The sequence below is a fragment of the Marmota flaviventris genome, chromosome 14, assembly GCF_047511675.1.
Source record: "Marmota flaviventris isolate mMarFla1 chromosome 14, mMarFla1.hap1, whole genome shotgun sequence".
Classification (NCBI taxonomy): domain Eukaryota; kingdom Metazoa; phylum Chordata; class Mammalia; order Rodentia; family Sciuridae; genus Marmota; species Marmota flaviventris.
Genome location: NC_092511.1, coordinates 95,506,569 through 95,527,094, shown reverse-complemented (window position 1 = coordinate 95,527,094; position 20,526 = coordinate 95,506,569). Strand labels below are relative to the sequence as shown.

The 20,526-nt window shown below is 37.0% G+C and overlaps 1 protein-coding gene across 3 annotated transcripts in view; it reads left to right on the top strand.

Moving 5' to 3' along the window:
• The first annotated feature begins 275 nt into the window (after positions 1-275).
• Positions 276-20,526, top strand: part of LOC114103297 (E3 SUMO-protein ligase RanBP2) — a 66,531-nt gene continuing 46,280 nt past the window's right edge. For 2 of the 3 annotated variants that reach the window (XM_071601966.1, XM_034637277.2), the window contains exons 1-4: positions 276-447; positions 16,312-16,379; positions 17,919-18,030; positions 18,471-18,623. In XM_071601966.1, the coding sequence (XP_071458067.1) occupies positions 376-447; positions 16,312-16,379; positions 17,919-18,030; positions 18,471-18,623 (405 nt within the window). In that variant the 5' untranslated portion in view covers positions 276-375. The remainder of the gene's footprint in view (positions 448-16,311; positions 16,380-17,918; positions 18,031-18,470; positions 18,624-20,526) is intronic. The other variant, XM_071601967.1, reaches the window with a different exon arrangement.

Here is a 20,526-nt window from a genome sequence, read left to right as displayed (position 1 = left end):
CAGTATCGCATGGCATCAAGAACAAATAACCAAAACTTTAAAGCATTCAGAAGGAAGAAAGGTATCTCCTGGCGCTGTACCTTTCGTCCCCGCCTCACCGGGGGCACTCTAGCAACCCATAACCCACCCACCATTGGAAGAATCGCGCGCGGAGTCGAAGGCGGGGTCGGCGGCCGGCTGTGCGCACCCGGAATGCCGCCGTCGACGGCGTGGCGCACAGTACTGGCGCAATACGCACGCACGCACGCACGCCGGCCCCTCCGCCGGCCACGACGCTGCGTCACTGGTTTTCAGGCGCTAAGCTCCTGGAGACAGCGACTGCCGCGGGGCCTAGGGTCGGCCTTCCCGCGCTCCGGGAACCCGGTCGGCGGCGCGATGAGGCGCAGCAAGGCCGACGTGGAGCGGTATATCGCCTCCGTGCAGGGTTCCGCCCCGTCGCCGCGAGAGGTGAGTGGGTCCGGGAAAGACCGGCGGCCTTTTCTGGTCCCTGCCGCGGCGCCGGCGTCATGGCTCCCGGCGGCCGCCGCTGCCTGGCGCTTTTCGAACGTGGAGGCGCCGGCCGGCTGGCGCGCTCCTGTGGGCGGCGTGGCGCTCTCGAGCGCAAGGTGGAGGCGTGAGGAGTACCGTAGAGGGCTGGAGGCTATTGGCGCCGGTATTTCCTCTTCCTCCTGGCCCTTCTCCCCACCGTCCTCACTCGCGGGCCCGCCTTGGCCAGTTCTTCCTTGGCCTTTAGCGTGCTGGGCCCTCGCGGCCTCCTCCCCAGTGTCTGGGCGTCTGCCGGCCCCCAGTTGGCGCTCCAAATGCCACATCCAGCCGGGTTCTTTCAGTCTCCAGAACACCCTGCGGCGGAGGCCGCGTCTCCTGGGCTTGGAGGGTGAGACCCTGTAAGAACTGACGCAGCTCCACGGTGGGCTTTCATCGCTAGAGTGGGTGACATCGTGGGCATCTTGCGGACCAGAGCAGGAACAGTCGTATTTGCAGTCCCGCAGCGCAAACAACCCAGGAAGGCCCCTGATTTCGAGGCGTATATTGCTGTGCTTTTGTAAACGACTTTTTCCACTCCACTCCCCCCGGTACCTCTTTGGGAACTGCTTTACCCCCCCGCCCCCCTTAATTTTAAAGGGAAATCTCTGGAACTTTGAATTTCTTACAGATCACTGTTCTATGGTTTTTTTAAGCTTCTTCATAAACTTGCTCTTATGGCATTTTTCCTTTTTTAAGGTCAGTAATGTGTTAGACGTATTTTGCGTTTAACTAAACTAGTAATTGGATGTGGAGAGGGAAGAAAAAGCCATCAAAGGTGGATGTGCGCAGGATCTTGAGTCAGTTTGGGGTTGAATTGTCACACCTTTACCATTTATATTGGAATTTGAGACATGTTAAACTTTTCAACAATAAAATTGACTGGTGACATTGATTGAATTAGGATGATCTATGTTAAACATTTAGGGCAGTGCTTGAGTATAGTACTAAATAAACGTTAGCTTCAGTTATTTTTATTACTGTTCAAGGGACATTAACTCAAGGTCTGTTTTGGGCAAGAACCTATGAGAGTATATTTATAAATAATATATTTTTAAAGAAACTTATGGATGATCATGATTATAACAGTAACATAATTGTGTGTGGTGTTTTTTTTTTGTTTTTTTTTTTTTTACACCATAATTACGCTGAGCTTGTTTTTCACAACCAACAAGCCATTGAGAATTGCAGAGGTTAAGATACCAGATAGGTGGCTCAGCAGGATTAAACTTTGTTTATATTAAACTAAACTTTATTGGGAGGGTTTCTGTAACTCCTGAAATTGAAGCAATTTTAGAGCTACCTTGGGATTCTTAATGGATTAAGAATCACTGGACTAAACAGAAGTTAGAATGGTTTTTGAACTTCGTAGCTTTTCCATCAAATAAAGTGGGGTGGGGGCAAAATATTTAGAATTGATTATTATGGCCACCCCTTTTTTACACTTAAGAGTATTATTTTGGTCATGTGTGTTTCCTCAAACAAGATGAAATCGTTTATCTTAGAATCTGAGGGTTGCAATGGAATGTGGATTAGCTAAGTGAGTAACTTTGAAACATGTGAAGCTCTTCTCTAAAGTTAGTTCTGAGTGAAATGACAAATTAGGGTGCTTCAGATAGCTTGGAAGGGCGATTGTGGCCAGGGCAATGGCTGTGAAGACTAGAAAGAGATTAATATCTTCTTTTCTTCCAATTTGGCAGAGTCTGGCCATCTTTGAACTGGCCATGCTTTCTAGGATGTCCAAGTTCTGGAGTGTGTTGATGTGTCTGTAATCTCATATCTTCCCAGTCTTTGTACTTTAATTTGTTCATCCTGCTAATTTACTTTCCTTCCTTTCTTCCCTCCCTTCCTCTTTCCTTTCCTTCTTCCTTCCCTCCCATTGAACTCAGTGACACTTTACTACTGAGCTGTGTCCCCAACCCTTTTTACATTTTATTATGATTCTGGGTCTTGCCAAGTTGCAGAGGCTTCCCTCAGTTTTGTGGACCTTCAGCTTTGCTGGATTCCAAGGTATGTGCCACCATGCTGGGCTCATTTTGTCATTTTTCTTCTCTCCTCTTTTGCTTTGTCCTTGTTGAAAATGTCATTCTTTCTATAGTTTTTCTGTTTCCAAATTGCTTCTGTTTAGTTTTGTTAGATTCAGTGAAGTTGGCTTCCCATTCTACTGATTCAGAAGCTACTGGACAGTTCTTAGTTATTTTTCTACCATTTACATTTGTACTTACTTTGGGGGGGCAGGCAGCGGGGTACCGGGGATTGAACTCAGGGGCACTTGACCACTGAGTCACATCCCCAGCCCTATTTTGTATTTTGTTTAGAGATAGGGTCTCACTGAGTTGCTTAGCGCCTTGCTTTTGCTCAGGCTGGTTTTGAACTTGTGATCCTCCTGTCTGAGTCTCACCACTGGGATTACAGGCATTCACCACCTCACCCGGCTGTACTTCATACTTTTGAGTAACATACATGTATACTTTTATGTCTTGATCCTCTCTCCCTTATTTATTGGCATTCTGTTGTGCATCTCCAGTATAGGCATTTGATCAACCCTCATTTTGCCTGTATTGTTATTGCAGCTTTTGGCTAAATGAATATTTAGCATTTATGTGATGATAAGTTGAATATTTTTGTATTTGAGTTACTTTTGTTATATAGTTTTATTTTTCCTGGAGTTAATTTTTTTTCATTTGTGTATGATGTATCGTATAGATTCTTTATTCCAACTCAGCAATTTAAACTCTTTTAAGTGTGATCAAACAGGTCACCTATCCCACAATTTCATTTTAAAAAGATTTAAAAAAAGACCCCAAAACATTTATTTATTTCTTTTTTGTAGTTGAACACATTACCTTTATTTTATTTATTTGTTTTTATGTGGTGCTGAGGATCGAACCCAGGGCCTCACACGTGAGAGGTGAGCTCTCTACCGCTGAGCCACAACCCCAGCCCCTCATGTTTTTTTAAAAAATCTTTTTCTTTGAGGGATTTTTCTCCATGTTGCCTGGGCTGGCTGGCCTTGAACTCTTGGGCATAATCTGTCCCTCCTGTTTCAGCCTTCTGGGTAGCTGGGATTACAGCCACTGTACTAACCTTTTTTTCATTTGTTTGAGTACTGGGAATTGAACCCAGAGGCACTTTACCACTGAGCTACTTTTTTTTTTTTAATATATTTATTTTTTTAGTTATAGGTGGACACAATATCTTTATTTTATATTTATGTGGTGCTGAGGATCGAACCCAGTTCCTCACTCATGTTAGGCGAGCGCTCTACCTCTGAGCCACAATCCAAGCCCCACCACTGAGCTCCTTTTTATTTTTGATTTTGAGACAGGGTCTCACTGAGTTGCTTAGGGCCTGTCAAATTGCTGAGGCTGGCCTGGAATTTGAATCCTTCTGCTTTAGCCTCCCAAGTTGCTGGGATTGCAGGCCTGTGCCACCCGACTTTTTTTTTTTTTTCCTAGTTTAAAGAGACCTCTAGTCTTAATTGCTCCTCCTCGTCTGATTTGCCTTTCTGCTTCCTACAGAGCTGTGCTCCTGGGACTTTCCATTGCTATCACCTTGGGAATTCCCTTCACTTCTTTTTTGTGTTAGACCTTCTGTTTCTTGTATTCCAGGTCCAATTGAAAATACTTTCTTTGTTTTGGTACAACATAGTCACATTTTTTTTACATTGTATATCTGAAAATCCCAATTTGATTTAATAATTTGGTTATCAAAACCTTGGTTCAGAATAATTTTGTTCTTAGTTGAGAGCATTGTTCCATTTTGTAATAGTTCTAGTTTGGTGGAATTCTTGTTCTTGAGAATTTACAGATTGTCCTTATTTTCTCCAGTTCTGGAACATTTGTTACATTATTTCTTTTATCGTTTTTTCTCTCTTACCTCTCTGATGTTTTTATTATATTAACAGAAAGGTGAACCTTTGAAACTGAGTACAAAATCATTTGTTGCAACCATTTGGAGGGGCTGCTGTAAGAGAGGGGGAAGTAAGTTGTGCAGAATGGAGATAATATTCTTCTATAGATCATTTTTTGGGGGAGGCGTACCAGGTGTGCTTAACCCTAAGCCACATTCCTAGCCCTTTTCAATTTTTTAATTTATGATTTTATTTTATTGGTTCTTTTTAGTTATTACACATGACAGTAGTCATTTTTAATTTTGAGACAGGGCCTCGATAAGTTGAAGAGGCTGGCTTTGAATTTGTGATCCTCTTATTCAAGTTGCTGGGATTAGGGGCATGTGCCATCATGCCCAGCTATATATTAGTTTTTTAATAACAGTTGTTTAGATGCTGTAGTCCTCTTTAATAAGATAGTTGAAAGTAAAGTAGGTTATGGAATTATTTTTCTATTATGTGTTAACATTATACCTTATAAGAATCTCTTCACATTTACAAGAATGAGAAACAAGCTCTGATGCCATTTTGACTGTGGTGTTATTTTTTATCATACTTCCTTCTTTATCTTTTAAATTTATGTATTCACTGGGAGGAGGGGAGACTGTATACCCAATTCTTATATATTCCCTTTTTTTTCCCTAAAAGTATTTGTGATTACTTGCAGTTCTGTTCTTGACAAATTTTCTTTAGTTTTTGTTAAGAATAATGAATAAACTTGGTTCATAGTTCTTCAGTTTTACTGAAGTTTCTGAATGTCACTATTTTGACATAAAAGTAGAGATTAAAAAAAACACTTAACCTAGGAATCAAACCTAGGGCCTCAGTTCATCCATTACAAATGTATATTTCAGTGGGTTTGTGTATATTATATTACTGATTTTTTAATTCTTGAAAATATATACAGTCATCTCTCCATAGGACCCTCCTTGGGTACCAAAATTCATGGAGTTTGAAATTATTTATATAAAACAAAATGATATTTGCATATAACGTTTGCACATCTGCCAACATACTTAAAGTCATCTTTTTTTTTTTTTGTACCAGGGATTGAACTCAGGGGCACTCGACCACTGAGCCACATCCCTATCCCTATTTTATATTTTATTTAGAGATAGGGTCTCACTGAGTTGCTTAGCGCCTCGTTTTTGCTGAGGCTGACTTTGAACTCACCATGCTCCTGTCTCAGCCTTCCCAGCTGCTGGGATTACAAGCCTGCATCCCTATGCTCAGCTAAGGAATCTTTTAGATTACTTGTGCAGGTTGAGCATCCCTAATTTAAAAATCCAAACTCTGAAATGCTGGCATTTTGCCACAAGTGGATAATTATACACACCCAATTTGTAGTGGGGTTTTAGTCAAAATGCAGGTGTACTAATGAATTTTGTATTTAGATTTGGGTCCTATCACAAAGTTATCTTATTATGTATATGTAAATACTCCAGAAAATTGAAAAATAAAAATAAAAACACTTCTAGTCCTAAGCATTTCAGATAAGGGATATTAAACCAGTAATACCTAATATAGTGTAAATGCTGTATAAATAGTATTTATGCTGTGTTGTTTCAGGAATAATGACAGACAAAAAAAGTCTATACGTGTTTAGTACAGATGCCTTTTGGGGGAATATTTTTGAGCCAAGATTGGTTGAATCTGAATGTGGGAATGGAGGGGACAACTATATGCTAAAATTTGCCATTTTAACCAATTTTAATTGTTCAGTTTGGTGGCATTACTTAACATTCACAATGTTGTTAAATTATAGCTATTATTTCCAAAATTTTTTATCATTCTAAACAGAAATGTGAAATCATTAAGGAGTAATGTCACAGTTCCACCTTCCTGCTCCCCAACCCCCCTAATGACCTGTCTTCTACTTTGGAGTTTTATGGATTTTTGCCTATTATAGGTATTTCATGTAAAAGATCATACCATATTTGTTTTTTTTCTCTGGCTCATTTCTCAGCATATTTTCAGGTTTCATCTGTATTATAACATGTCAGAACTTTATACCTTTTTATGGCTTAACAATAATCCATTGCATATATTTATTATAGTGCATGTATATACTGCATTTTGTTTGTTTGTTTGTCTGTAGACACCTGGGTTTCTGTTTTGGCTTTTGTGAATAATGCAGTGAACCCTGGCGTACAAGTATTCTAGTGCATTCTTTGAATTCCCTTGGGCATTGTGTTTTTTTCCATATCCTTGTCAAACACTTGCTTTTTTTTTTTTTTAATAACTATCCTGATAGATGTGAAGTGGTATCTCCTGGTTTTGGCTTGCATTTTCCTAATGCCTAACAATACTGAGCATCTTTTCACCTTTGTGTTGGATTTTTAAAAATCAACTTGTCTTTTTGTTGAGTTGCAGAAATTCTTTATATATTTAGATTATTAAATTCTTACCCGATATATGACTTCCAAATATTTTCTTCTATTCTGTAGATTGTCTTTTCACTTTCTTGTTATCAATTGTTGAAGAAAAGTTTTTAATTTTGATGAAGTTAATTTTATCTATTTTTCTTTTGTTTCTTGTGCTTTTGCTGTCATATCTGATTACCAAATACCAGTTCATAAAAATTTACTGCTGTATTTTCTTCTGAGTTTTAATGTTTTTTAGCCTTATATTCTGTAAATCCTTGATCCATTTTAAGTTACTTTTTGTATATTCTGTGAGGTAAGGGTTTAAGTTCATTCTTTCCCATGTGGAAATCCAGTTGTCACCAACTTTGAAGAAGCTGTTCTTTACTCTGTCGAATGCCTTGAACCCCTGTCAAAAATCAAGTGGTTATAGATGATGGATTTATTCTATTTCTATAGTCTGTATATCTGTTCCTATGCTAGTACTACATTGTTTTAGTTGCTAAGTTTTGAAATTGGTGAGTTTCCTCAGCTTTACTCTTTTCAAGAATGTTTGACTATTTGGGGCCCCTTACAATCCCACATAAATTTGAAGACTGGCTTTTTCATTTCTGCAAAAAAAAAAAAAAAATAGTTTAATTGGAATTTTGATAGTGCACTGAATCTGTAGATTGCTTTGGATAATATTGACATCTTGAAAATATTAGGTCTTCCTATCCATGAACACAGAAGTCTTTGCATTTATTTAAAGTCTCTTTTGCAGTACAGGGTATCAAACCAGGGGAATTGTGAATTGTGTATGCTAGGCAAGCACTGTACCACTGAGGCTGGTTTAGTATTTGGGATTCTCAGCCTTCTGAACTGACACTACTGGGATTACAGATATGTGCCTCCATACCTGGCTATTTAAGTCTTTAATTTTTTTAGGTAATGCTTTTTTTCAGGGTGCAAAGTTTTTACCTGCTTCATTGAATTCATTCTGATACTTTATTCTTCTAGATGTTATTATAAATGGAATTGGTTTTTAAATTTTTTTTGTGATTTTGTTTTTAATTATCTTACTTTACAAATTTGTGCTGATGATAGTGCTTGTAGTCATTCTGATGAGTTGGCAAAAGTATCACCAATCATACATAATAGTAATTGTAAACTTTTTGAATAGCTGTTTAACAAAAATCCTGAATTTTAATATCTGACTTTATTTAGATTCAAAAGTAATTGTGTATGTGTTTTTCTTTTTGACAGTGCTGGTGATCAAACCCAGGGTGTCACAAAAGTAAAGTTTTACTTGATATTCTATTTTGTCACGTTGATTTAAAACATCTGACCCTGGCCTGGGGCATTGTAGCCCAGTGGTAGAGCGCTTGCCTAGCATGTGTGAGGCATGGGGTTCAATTCTCAGCACCACATATAAATTAAATAAATAAAAAAAGGTCCATCAACAACTAAAAAAATATTTTAAACAAATCTTGACCCTTACAGATCATCTATAAAATATGAAAAGTGTCATTTTTTTAAATGTTACACATCCACACTAAAATGCCTTTCAACAAGTAAAAGGTAGCATTTTAAAAACAGGGAATTTTAGTTAATTGGAATGTTAAAACCAAAAATATAAACATTGCTACCTTATGTTTATCAGGCCAGTGAAAACAGGTGAATCTTGCTTGGTTCTGGGACAGAAGGGATTTCCCCTATATTTAAACATAGTTATGTAACCAGTTATATAAATCTAAATATAAATCTGAACTCCAGTGGGTTTTGATGTGGCATTCCCCATATTTGTGAAAAGTTGAACATTTTTAATGAAATCCAGTCATATTGTTAGGGAAACAGTGATAGTATTTACTGAAGTGGAACTACTACCAAAATTGTGACAAGTTCATATTCGTTTAACCATAAGCCAATTATACATAAATTAGGTCTATCTAGCAAAAGTATTTTGTCAGCAGTTCATAAGCTGAATTCTAGTGTAAATTCAGTTAAATTATGATAAAAAATTTTAAAAAGCCAAAAGAAAGACTATTCTGTAATCAATAAGGCAGTGACTATTACTCGTTAGGAGCTTTTTTGAGATAAGCTTCCAAGTTTGCCTTTCTGCCACCTTTTCTTTTTTTTTTCCTTTTTTATTTTTATTTTTTTGCCTGAAGATGGACCGACCAGCCTACCTACCTTACTATCTTCCTTCCTTCCTTTCTTTCTTTTGCTGAGAACTGAACTCAGTGCCTCACACATGCTAGGCAAGTACTCTACCACTGAGCCACAATCCCGTCCCCTCTGCCACTTTCTTAATGCCAATAAAGATCATTTTTGTTACAGGGGTGTACTTCTTGAGATTCTCCAAATACTCTCATCAGCTCTTTCTCTCCCCAAGTGATGCCTTTGTTCTTGTTGGCATTTGTGTAAGAGAATCCAGTGGCTTGACCTGTCTTCCTTCCACACAGACAGTGGAAATTTGGCCCCAGTCTTTACACTTGACCTTCTGTGTTTTTTTTTGGGGGGGAGGGTGGGGGTACTGGGGATTGAACCCAGGGGTGCTTAACTACTGAGCTACATTCCCAGCCCCTTTTAATATTTAATTTGTAGATAGAGTCTTTCTGAGTTGCTGATGGCCTTCATAGGTGGACACAATACCTTTATTTTATTTATTTATGTATTACGTGGTGCTGAGGATAGAACCTAGTGCCTCACGTGTGCTAGGCTAGCACTCTACCACCGAGCTACAGCCCTAGCCCCATGCTTGACCTTAAGAACACTCATTTTATTTTGTTCTTTTGTCATTAGCTCTGTAAAGGTTCCTGCTTAGAAGCTGGATGTCCCACCCTCTTTGTAATCACTTTTTCTGATTGTTCATTGCTGGTATATAAAAACCATAGTTGACTTTGTTGGTCTTGCCTTGCACATTCTACGCAAATACTCTTACCATTGATCCATACCTTGTGCCAGCCTGAATACATTCGGTTTTTTAGCTCAACTAACTTTTTAACGGACATTCTGAAATTTTCTCTCTATTAGATTAAGTCTTCTGCAAGTAGAGATAGTTTGCTTCTTCCTTTTTAATTTGCATGCCATTTATTTATCTGTCTATCTATCTATCTATTTATTTATTTATTTTTCTTATCAAATTACCATGGCTAGAAGTGCAGTACAATGTCAGAATGGTAGTACTGAAAGTGGCATCCTTTCTGTAATCCCAATCTTATGGGAAGAGCTTTTAGTCTTTCACCTTTGAGTTTAATGTTAGCTATGGGGTTTCCATATGGCTTTAATCATGTTGAGGACATTATCCTTTATCCTTAGTTTTCTGAGGGTTTTTGATTATGGAAGTGTTAAATATATTAAACTGCCTTTTTGTCTATTTTATGCCTTTGTATTTAAAAATCCTTGAGTTAGGTTTTTTTTTGGGGTTGGGTAAGGGATATTGAACTTGGGGGCATTCAACCACTGAGCCACATCCACAGCCCTGTTTTGTATTTTTTAAAAAATATTTTTTAGTTGTAGATGAACACAATATCTTTGTTTGTTTATTCATTTTTATGTGGTGCTGAGAATCCAACCCAGGGCCTCACACCTGCAAGGAAAATGTTCTACCACTGAGGTATAGCCCCAGCCCTCCTGTTTTGTATTTTATTTAGAGACAGTGTCTCACTGAGTTGCTTAGTGCCTCAGTTGTGCTGAGGCTGGCTTTGAACTCGAGATCTTCCTGCCTCAGCCTCCCAGGCTGCTGGGATTCTTGGCGTGCCACAGAGCCTGGCTCTTGAGTAAGTTTTATGATTAGAAAAACAATCTGTTAAGGTGGTTAAGTGCCCCAGGGTTCAATATGGTACTAAAATACATACATACATACATACTTAAAATACATACATAAATAAAATACTAAACCAAAACAAAAAAACCAACCCCCATAATCTTTCTTGCTATAGTAGCAAGTGGCTATCATCTTTGGTGAGGATTGGAAGTTGGGTAGAAGAAAGGGATTTTAATAAGTTAAGATTCCATAACACAGCGATTGGGTGGTATGGATAAAAGGTTGGATAAAGGTGGATTATTTAATGTTACTTGAATAATTGACTGCTAATGATTTTTTTAAATGAATGTTGTGGTCTGTACTTAACAAAAATACCAGATTTAAAAGTGATTTTAGGGCTGGGGATGTGGCTCAAGCGGTAGTGCGCTCGTCTGGCATGCGTGCGGCCCGGGTTCGATCCTCAGCACCACATACAAAGATGTTGTGTCCGCCGATAATTAAAAAATAAATATTAAAAAATTCTCACTCTCTAAAAAATAAATAAATAAATAAAAGTGATTTTAGAGAAACTAAAGGGCAATAGGGATAAATGTCTCATGGATCTCAATTGAGAAAGATCTTCTTACTACATAAGTGGTGAGATTAAACAGCAAATATTCTTCAACGTCGTATTTCACGAACACATTAAACATACACAAATGACAACTGGGAAAAATGCAAAAAAGTCATAAACTTTAGTATGTTTAGGAACTCTTAAAAATTAGTGTCGTAGCTGGGCATGGTGATGCATGCTTGTCATTCCAGCAGCTTGGGAAGCTGAGGCAGGAGGATCACAAGTTCAAAGACAGCTTCAGCAACTTCGTTAGGCCATGAGCAACTCAATGAGACCCTGTCAATAAATAAAATATATTTTTAAAAAAAGGGCTGGGGATGGGGGCTCAGTGATTAAGCACCCCTGCCCTGTCCCCCAAAAAATCAGTGACATAATCTTCTCCATGCCTTCTTAAAATTGAGAATGAGGTAGGCTCGGTGGTGCATGCCTGTAATCCCGGAGGCTCAGGAGGCTGAGGCAGGAGGATCTCTAGTTCAAAGCCAGGCCTGGCAAAAGCGTGACTCTAAGCATCACAGTGAGACCTTGTCTCTAAATAAAAAAATAGGGCTGGGGGTGTGGCTCAGTAGTCGAGGGCCTCTGAGTTCAATCCCTAGTACTCCCCCCACAAAAAAAAATCAAGAATGAATAAAGTACATTAATAGAGAATTTATACTTTAAATATCTATTCTGCATATAAAAAATGTCTTAGTAATCAGTGAAATGCCATGTTGCCTCAGTTGCACTTCTTTTGCCCACTAAAATTAGCAAAGATTAAAGAAATGTTAAAAAAAAAAAGAAAAAAAAGAGTTCTGGGGCTGGGGATGTGGCTCAAGCGGTAGCACACTCGCCTGGCATGCATGCGGCCCAGGTTCGATCCTCAGCACCACATATAAACAAAGATGTCGTGTCCGCCGAAAACTAAAAAATAAATATTAAAAAAATTAAAAAAAAAAAGAGTTCTGAGGAATATATGTTCTTCCTTAGGTATCCGATATTAAGAAGGGAGAGTAAATTGATCTAAATTTTATGGAGAATTGACAGTATAGGAAAAACTTCAAATTTTTATTCTTTGAATTATTTATCTAATTTCCAGGAATTTATCAGAAGGAAATAATCATGATTATATAAATTTTATGTATATTCCAATAAATATTGAGTATCTACCATTTGCCAGGTAATGTTCTAGGTTCCATTGTGGTGACCAAGCCACAGGGTTCATATCCTAGTGGACCCTACAGTTTTCAGAGACAGACAAACACACTCATAAAGATTATAAAATGATTGACTTGATTCAACTCTATGAAGGAAATAGTTCAGGAAAATGTGGTAAATAACAATGAAGGGGACCTATGCTAGTGAGAGAAGGGAATAGGAAGGCAACTATCAAAATTCAACTGAATGCTCCACCATGTGCTGTGTTGTTCTATGGAAGGGGAATTCTTAGAAGCATTCAGCCAGAACCCACTGATGTTAATTTTGATTCAGTAGTTCATACACCAGATGTCTCACCTATAGTTCCTCTTGAACTGTGAAGGATTAGATGGAAAGAATCCACCCATCAGCAGCTGATAAAACTAACCTGTTTCATGAAGTTAGACTCAGCTGTAGTGAGCAGACAGTCCAAGATAGGTAAATTAGGAAGGACCAAAAAGTGAAAATATTTGGCTGCCCAGAATTGGTTGTAACTGTTTCGACACCTCTTACTTTAATCCAAAAAGGTCAAAATGATTGGGAGGCTCCACTTTTCATTGTCTGTATTTATGCTGAAAAATCAAGATAAAGTGACTCTTAAACCTTCTGCTACCCCAGAGTTTTCTCTCTTTCCTGAGCTTGACTTAGACACCTGTGTTGCCCTTTGGGCAGGCACACTGGACCCAACCTTATCTCCCCCTGTGCAGGGAGAAAGGTAAGGTATGTGCAGGTGACCTTGGGGCTTTGTACTCACTCTAAACCTGTCATAATTCTTCCTTGTGCCAAATTACAATCACACCCAAAATGATTTTTTTTTTTCTTTTTCCCCCAGCCATTTTCTCTGAAGCCCATTCCCTGAGCTCTTGTTTCATTAGGACATTTGATGAGACATTTAGTTACCTTTAGAGGATAATACTTTGCTATTTGCTTACTTAAGTTGAATTTCTTCACCAGGACATTGAGAGTATTGGACAGAATTCACATTATGTCAGTACCTACTGTTGGTGTTTGTTTTAAATAAAGACTCCTGGTGCTATACTAGTTGGAGAGATGACATCTTGGTTTTAGTCACTGGCTGAACTATAATATGCAACGGATAGAGAAGTGTAGTTGAAGAGGTAGGCAGGTACCATGTTGTGTGTGTGCCTTTTGTGCTGGGGGTGGGGAAGGGGAGGAAAAGAAAGAAATTTTGGGTATTTTCAAAATGTAATGGAAAGTAAGGAATAGTGTAGTCAGTCTTGTGTTTTAAAATGATACCACCTCTGGAGACTGAATTTGATGGGAGGAAAAACATGTGGAGGGGAACAGGAAGATTAGCCTTAAAAAGTAGTAGTTTGGTAGTAGCAGTGGAAATGTAGAAAAGTGGGTGGATTGATATGTGTGTGTGTGTGTGTGTGTGTGTGTGTGTGTGTGTGTAGAGATACAGCCATAGATATGGTCTTTGTATTTTGCATATGAGTTTAGAACCCAAAGTACATTGAGTCAACATACAGGCAGTAGTCATAGATCAGATCTACCATATGTCACAGATAAGATTTCCTAAGAGGAAGAGGACTTACTTAGGACCAACTCCTTGGGGCAGTCAGTGTAGGGAGAGTAAGACTGAAGGAGTTGGAGAGGAACAACCACTAACAGAAGGATAGCATGGTTTCTTGGAAGTCAAGAGAAAAATATTTCCCAAAGATGGTGTAACTTAAGAGTGTTATACTACATATTTTTTAAGAAGGAAAGATAGAAACAGATCATATAGTAAATAATGGGGGTTAATTAAATTGTTCAACTGCTGCTTACTTAGCCTGGCACAACTATTTCTGTGCTTTATTCAAGTTTCTGATCTAATGTCAGTTCAATGAGACAGTTCCTGAAAATCTTAAGGTCTCTTTTAGTATTTTAGATGCCATTGTTTATGCTTCATCGTTATTATCAACTAAGAACAAACATTGCCAACTAAATGGGCATAATGTTAGAACATCTGTGATTTGTGAAATGAATACTGATTTTGGATTCTTTTTCTCGTGTGTGTGTGTGTGTGTGTGTGTGTGTGTGTGTGTGTGTGGTGCTGGGGATTGAATCAGGGCCTTGTGGGTGTGAGACAAGCAGTCTACCAACTGAGCTATATCCCTAGCCCCTGATTTTGGATTCTTAAAATGTAAAACATTGTAAATTGATAAAATAATGTAGCACTCCTCTCTTCCATTTGTCACCTAAAATATAAGCATCATGAAGACAGAGGCTTATTGTTTTCTGCTAATTCCTTGGTGCTTGTATCAGTGCCTAGTGAATTGTAGGCCCTGTGAACAAGTTCTAAATTTTAAGAAACTTAGACTATATTTCTATTTTTGTTTTCCTAAAAAAAATGCAGTTTTTCCTAGAAAAGACCAGGTCAAATGGTAAGAATTCAAGTAGATGCCAAAGTTAGCAAGTTTCGGGTTTGTACTTAAATGTAGTATCTCAGTTCAGTGAATTTATTCATTTTGGAATTTTAACCTCATTACTGATTAATTTTAATGACACCCTCTAGAAAAGGTATTTATTGACTTTAAAGATTAGGTAGGAATTTACAAAGGAAATATTTCGCTTCTCTAATTAGATGAAAAAGAATCAGTTATCCTACCATTTAATTGCCTTCATCATTTTTTTATTTGACATTGGGAGCACTGGGCAGAAATCACACTGTGTCAACACCTATTTTGAGTAATAGGAGTTTATTGTAGAAAACTACAAAAAAGTTCTTAAATGTAATTTTGTAATTCAGAAGTAGTTAGTAGTTTCATATATATCTACTGAAAACATACACTTATAATCATGTTATTCTGTAGACTACTTTTTTTTTTCTTCATTTTTTCCCCTTGGCCTTTATAGTCTTAAACAGTAAGATGTGTGACAGTTGAGTACTCTTTATCACATATGGCTAGAACATAAATAATTGTGTGTGTACCTGCATTCCAGACTTTGGAGTTTATGGTAATAAAGAGCCAGGGTGTGGACCTGGTTTATTCCCTGAGAAATTCAATTTTTATTTCTGCCTTTTTGATTCCTTGAGTATAAAATACTTAAAGAGAATAGTCTATGGACCAGAGACTTTCTAGTGCTTTAGTGAACCTGAAATATTTGCTTATTCTCCCTAGAGCATTACACATGGTAGAAAAAGTGGTTTCTGGTATACATCTCCTTCCCTAGCAAGGTTAGTTTCTGAAGGGTGCCTAGGTATTCATTTTCCTAAGGTTTCTAAGGCTGATATGATCCTTTTTTTTTTCCTTTTTCTTTTTCTGGTGTGGTACTGGGGTTTGAAGCTAGGACTTCAGGCATATTACGCAAGCGCTTGTTTGCTAAGTAATGGAAATTAATTTCCATTTCTTAAATCAAGAAATTTTTTAAACTTTTTATGTGAAGAAAAATAATGTTAATCTTGTGAGAGCAAATTTGGCCTTATGAAAAAATTGTGTAATATTTAAAAATATGAAAAGTAAGCACAATTCACAATAGCTAAACTGGAACCAACCTAGATGCCCTTCAATAGATGAATGGATAAAGAAACTGTGGTTATATACATAATGGAATATTACTCAGCATTAAAAGAAAATAAAATTATGGCATTTCCAGGAAAATGGATGGAGTTGGAAAGTATCATGCTAAGCGAGGAAGCCAATCCCCCAAAACCAAAAGGCTGAATGTTCTCTCTGATAAGTGGATGTTGATCCATAATGTGGGGGGTGCTGTGGGGAGAATGGAGGTACTTTGATTAGGTCAAGGGGAGGGAGGGATGGGGAGGGAGGAGAGAGGAAGGAAAGATGGTGGAATGAGATGAACATCATTACCCTAGGTACATGTATGACTCCACATGTGGCATGACTCTACATTGTGTACAACCAGAGAATTGAAAAGTTGTGCTCCATTTGTGTACAATGAATTGAAAAGCTTTCTGTTGTCATGTCATGTAATTAGAACTAATAAAAAATAAATTAAAAATATGAAAAGTAAAACAACTCAATTTTTTTTTTAGAAGTCAATGAAAGGATTCTATTTTGCGAAGCTGTACTACGAAGCTAAAGAATATGATCTTGCTAAAAAGTAAGTACCAAACTGTAGAACATACTTTAGTTTTCAAATATCAGTGCCTTAATGCTTCATGTGGTTTGAAATAGGAAGAACTACTAGTAAACACAATATTTTTATCTAGGTGTTTCCCACAATAAGATTCATCACTCATTTGATCCTAGAATACCTCCTGCAGGCTGCTGTGTGTTTATATCTAGGATAAGAATTCATTGGGCTTAAAATACTTTTCTAAAAATTTGTCTTGAGTTAGAATAAAAGAGGACCATGTCAATGTCTTTATTTTTTTCCTGGTTAAATAGCTGGTATTTAATTGGTTGGAAAACAGCAATGAATACAAAATTAAACTCTGATTACAGAGCACGAAAGGAGATTGTGTAAAAGATCTTTAATTGACTCAGGTGGTGTTCTGAGACTCTCTTCCACCCATAGTGAAAGAAACTTTGTGATTCTGATTTCCTAATGTGGAGCAACTGGAACCAGGAAGTTGCGAGGCAGGCTAGTTAAGCATTGATGGGAAGAGAATGCTGATAAGAAAGGAAGATGGTAGTATCAGCATTGGGACTATTAACCCTTGAGACTCTTAGTTTTCATGTTGGTTTAATTTTCATGATAACACTGTTACTGAAACCTGGAAGATACTTACTTTTAAACTTGATTTAAGAAATGGAAATTATTTCTCTTTGGTAATATAGTTGATAATTTTCTTCTGTTCAGTTTTAGCTGAGTATAGTAGAAATTATTTTCATGTTTATAGGGTACATAAATTCTCTTAGTTTTTTTATTAGTTTATAGGATACATATATTTTCTTAGTTGTTTGGTAGTAGTTAAATATTATCATGATAACTTTAAAAATTATCATTATATTGACTTATTAATATGTAGAACTCTTCAGTGTGTTACCAAAATGTGATAAGATGAAAAAGCAATTTGTTCATTTTATTTTTTTCTTTTTTATAAATATTTTTTTAGTTGTAGATGAACACAATACCTTTATTTATTTTTATGTGGTGCTGAGGATTGAACCCAGTGCCTTACACGTGCAAGGCACACACTCTACCATTGAGCCACAACCCCAGCCCCAATTTGTTCTTTTTTTTTAAATACTTTTTTAGTTGTGGATGGACACAATATCTTTATTTTTATTCATTTATTTTTTAATGAGTGCTAAGGATTGAACCCAGGGCCTCATGTGTGGGAAGCAAGCACTCTACCACTGAGCTACAACCCTAGCCCCCAATTTGTTCATTTTTTATGTGTAGGAGTCACTAGAAAAAACATTTGGCATATGTAGTATTTAATGGTAACATGAATATTTTGTCAACTCTATATGTTTGTTTTCAGTATTTATTTATGTGAATACTTCTGAGTTATCTGCATGTTCCACTTTGAGTAAATAATCGGAGTCAGTAATTGACTAACAATAAAATAGTTTAATTATTGTTTTTGTTTAGAATGTACTTATTCTTCAGTTGTCACTTAAGTACAGATGTTAAGTTTAAAAATCTAGAGATTATTTACTTTTGTATTTTTGTGTTACTATCTTAAAACAGATACATATCTACATATATTAATGTGCAAGAGAGGGATCCCAAAGCTCACAGATTTTTGGGTCTTCTCTATGAAGCTGAAGAAAACACAGACAAAGCTGTTGAATGTTATAAGGTAATTATAGTATGAAAATATAGCCTTCGTGTAGCCAAACTTCATGATGCCTAGAGTAATTTATATTATGAATAATTCATAGATATTTTATGGATGTCATGAAAATAAGAATTGATGCAATAGTACCTACTGTCTTGGAATAGCTTTAAAATTATTTTGGCTAAAAGTACACTAATTTAACATCTATAAATTTTAATTTTGGCATGGTCAGAGATGATGCTTTGGTGATGTGTTTTTTAAATTTGCTTGATAAAAGCATACTTTTTGTTTGATTAATTTCCATAAATATCCAGGCCACTTTTAATTTTATTGACTTTGAGATAACATGTTGTCATCTAGCAATAAAAATTTAAATGAATGTAATGATAACTTTTTAAATGTTTTTATGACATACATATAATTCATTATTTACTAATGTATTGTTTCTTTTCTGATATTAGCGTTCAGTGGAATTAAACCCAACACAAAAAGATCTTGTGTTGAAGATTGCAGAATTACTTTGTAAAAATGATGTTACTGATGGAAGAGCAAAATACTGGGTTGAAAGAGCAGCTAAACTTTTCCCAGGAAGTCCTGCAATTTATAAGTTAAAGGTATAAAATTAAGCCAATCAAAGTATGTAAAAGGAGAAAACTAAGGCAAAAACATGTCTAATATTTGGAGTTTAAATTACTTTTTAATAGCAAACCTTGAAATGAGGAGGATGTGTGTAAAAAAAATTTATTTAAAAAGAATCATTTTTTAAAACCTTAGCATCTACTCTCTTATTAGGCACTGTTATGCATTACAAGTGATAATCAAATTTACCTTTCTGGAATATTAATATTTTAGAGATTTTTCAAGTTTTTTTTTTTTTTTTTTTTTGTATCGGGAGTTGAACTCAGCGCCACTCAACCATGAGCCACATCCCCAACCCTATTTTGTATTTTATTTATTTAGAGACAGGGTCTCACTGCGTTGCTTAGTACCTCGCTAAGTTGCTGAGGCTGGCTTTGAACTAGCAATCTTCCTGTCTCAGCCCCCTGAGCTACTGGGATTACAGGCATGCACCACTGTGCCCCACGTAACACGTTTATGATAGAATTTTTAAAACTTTATTTGAAATTGATTTCCCAGTGATTAATACGGTTATGTAAAAATATGTAAATACGTATATATATATATTTATATATTTGTATTTTTTAAACATATAATCAATTGCCAGGGTTTGGGTTTGTTTGTTTCTCATTTGTTTACTTTTGGCAATTATGGAGAGACTGAGTACAAGTTTGTGAAAACGATCCAGAGATTGATGGAGGAGATGAATTAATGGAGGGCTTGGTTTTTGCTAAGTAGAGGGAACAGGGAGGAGATTAGGTTAGGTAAAATGGAATTTACATATGATTGCTTCATGTTTTCTCAGTGAAGGATAAATTGAGGTCCTTAGTTGAAAATGAGAGCTGAAAGAAGATGTAGGAAAGTTGAGATTCAAAGTGATCTATTTAGGGAATGGAGAAAATGAGTCTTTAGTGGTAAAATAGTATTTTGTTCTATGTCGTACCCATTTGAGGTTTAAGATTGAAATCAGATTACCCGAATTCCATATGCCATACACCTAGTTGTCAACTTGTAGTCTGTAGGTACAGAGTGAACAGTTGGTAGGATTTCTCTAAGGAAAGATAGAGGGACTTAGTTAAAGGGTTTATAAGAAAGTAGTAATAATGAATACTAAGGGTTATTGCATTTTAGCTTATTATAGACAAGTAAACTGTGTGTATGTGTGTATGGATAATTTAAACTTGATGATATCAGTGTACTGAAGGGAGTTTCTCACATGGCTAAGGAATATATATGTGACAGTGAGAATGCATGGGCCCCCAGCGAGGTGGAAGAATAAGAAAGGGAATGGCCTGAATAGTATGAACAGAATACAGGTTTAGAGGACCTGTATCAATGGCAAATGAATGGTTGAAGTTGAAATGAAGAACACTGTCATTGGATGTGAGGTGATTAAAGAACTGAGGAGCTAACTACTGTGTATCTTGTATATCTTTCAATTGCTAATGTCAATTACAGTTGTTAGGGATGAAGAGTAGTTTATTTTGGTTGCCCCAAATGAATTATTACAAAAATTGTGGGATGGGGTATGATTTGAAGGTGGCAATGGAGAGTGAATAGGCTAGGAGAGAAAGCTGTTATGGCAGAGAGATGTTAGGGGATGTTTTGACATGATATTCTGAATAATTAAGGCCTTGAGGTGAAGCAGGGCTTTGAGAAGATGATGAAGATAGAGAATAAGTGCTTGACTCAGACTAGGAGGTACAGAGTAGTTTGAAGACAAGGGTGGGGATCCACTGAGGAGGCCTAGGCTCCTGCTGGTGGCTGAGTTGTACAGCAGTATGAGGCAGTTTAGTCTTAGTATTCTCATTTTAGCACAGGCAACCACAGTTACTGTGGCAATTCTGAATGTTTTCATCTATATAGTTCTCAAGTTTTAGTTTCTGGGAGCAATTCTTT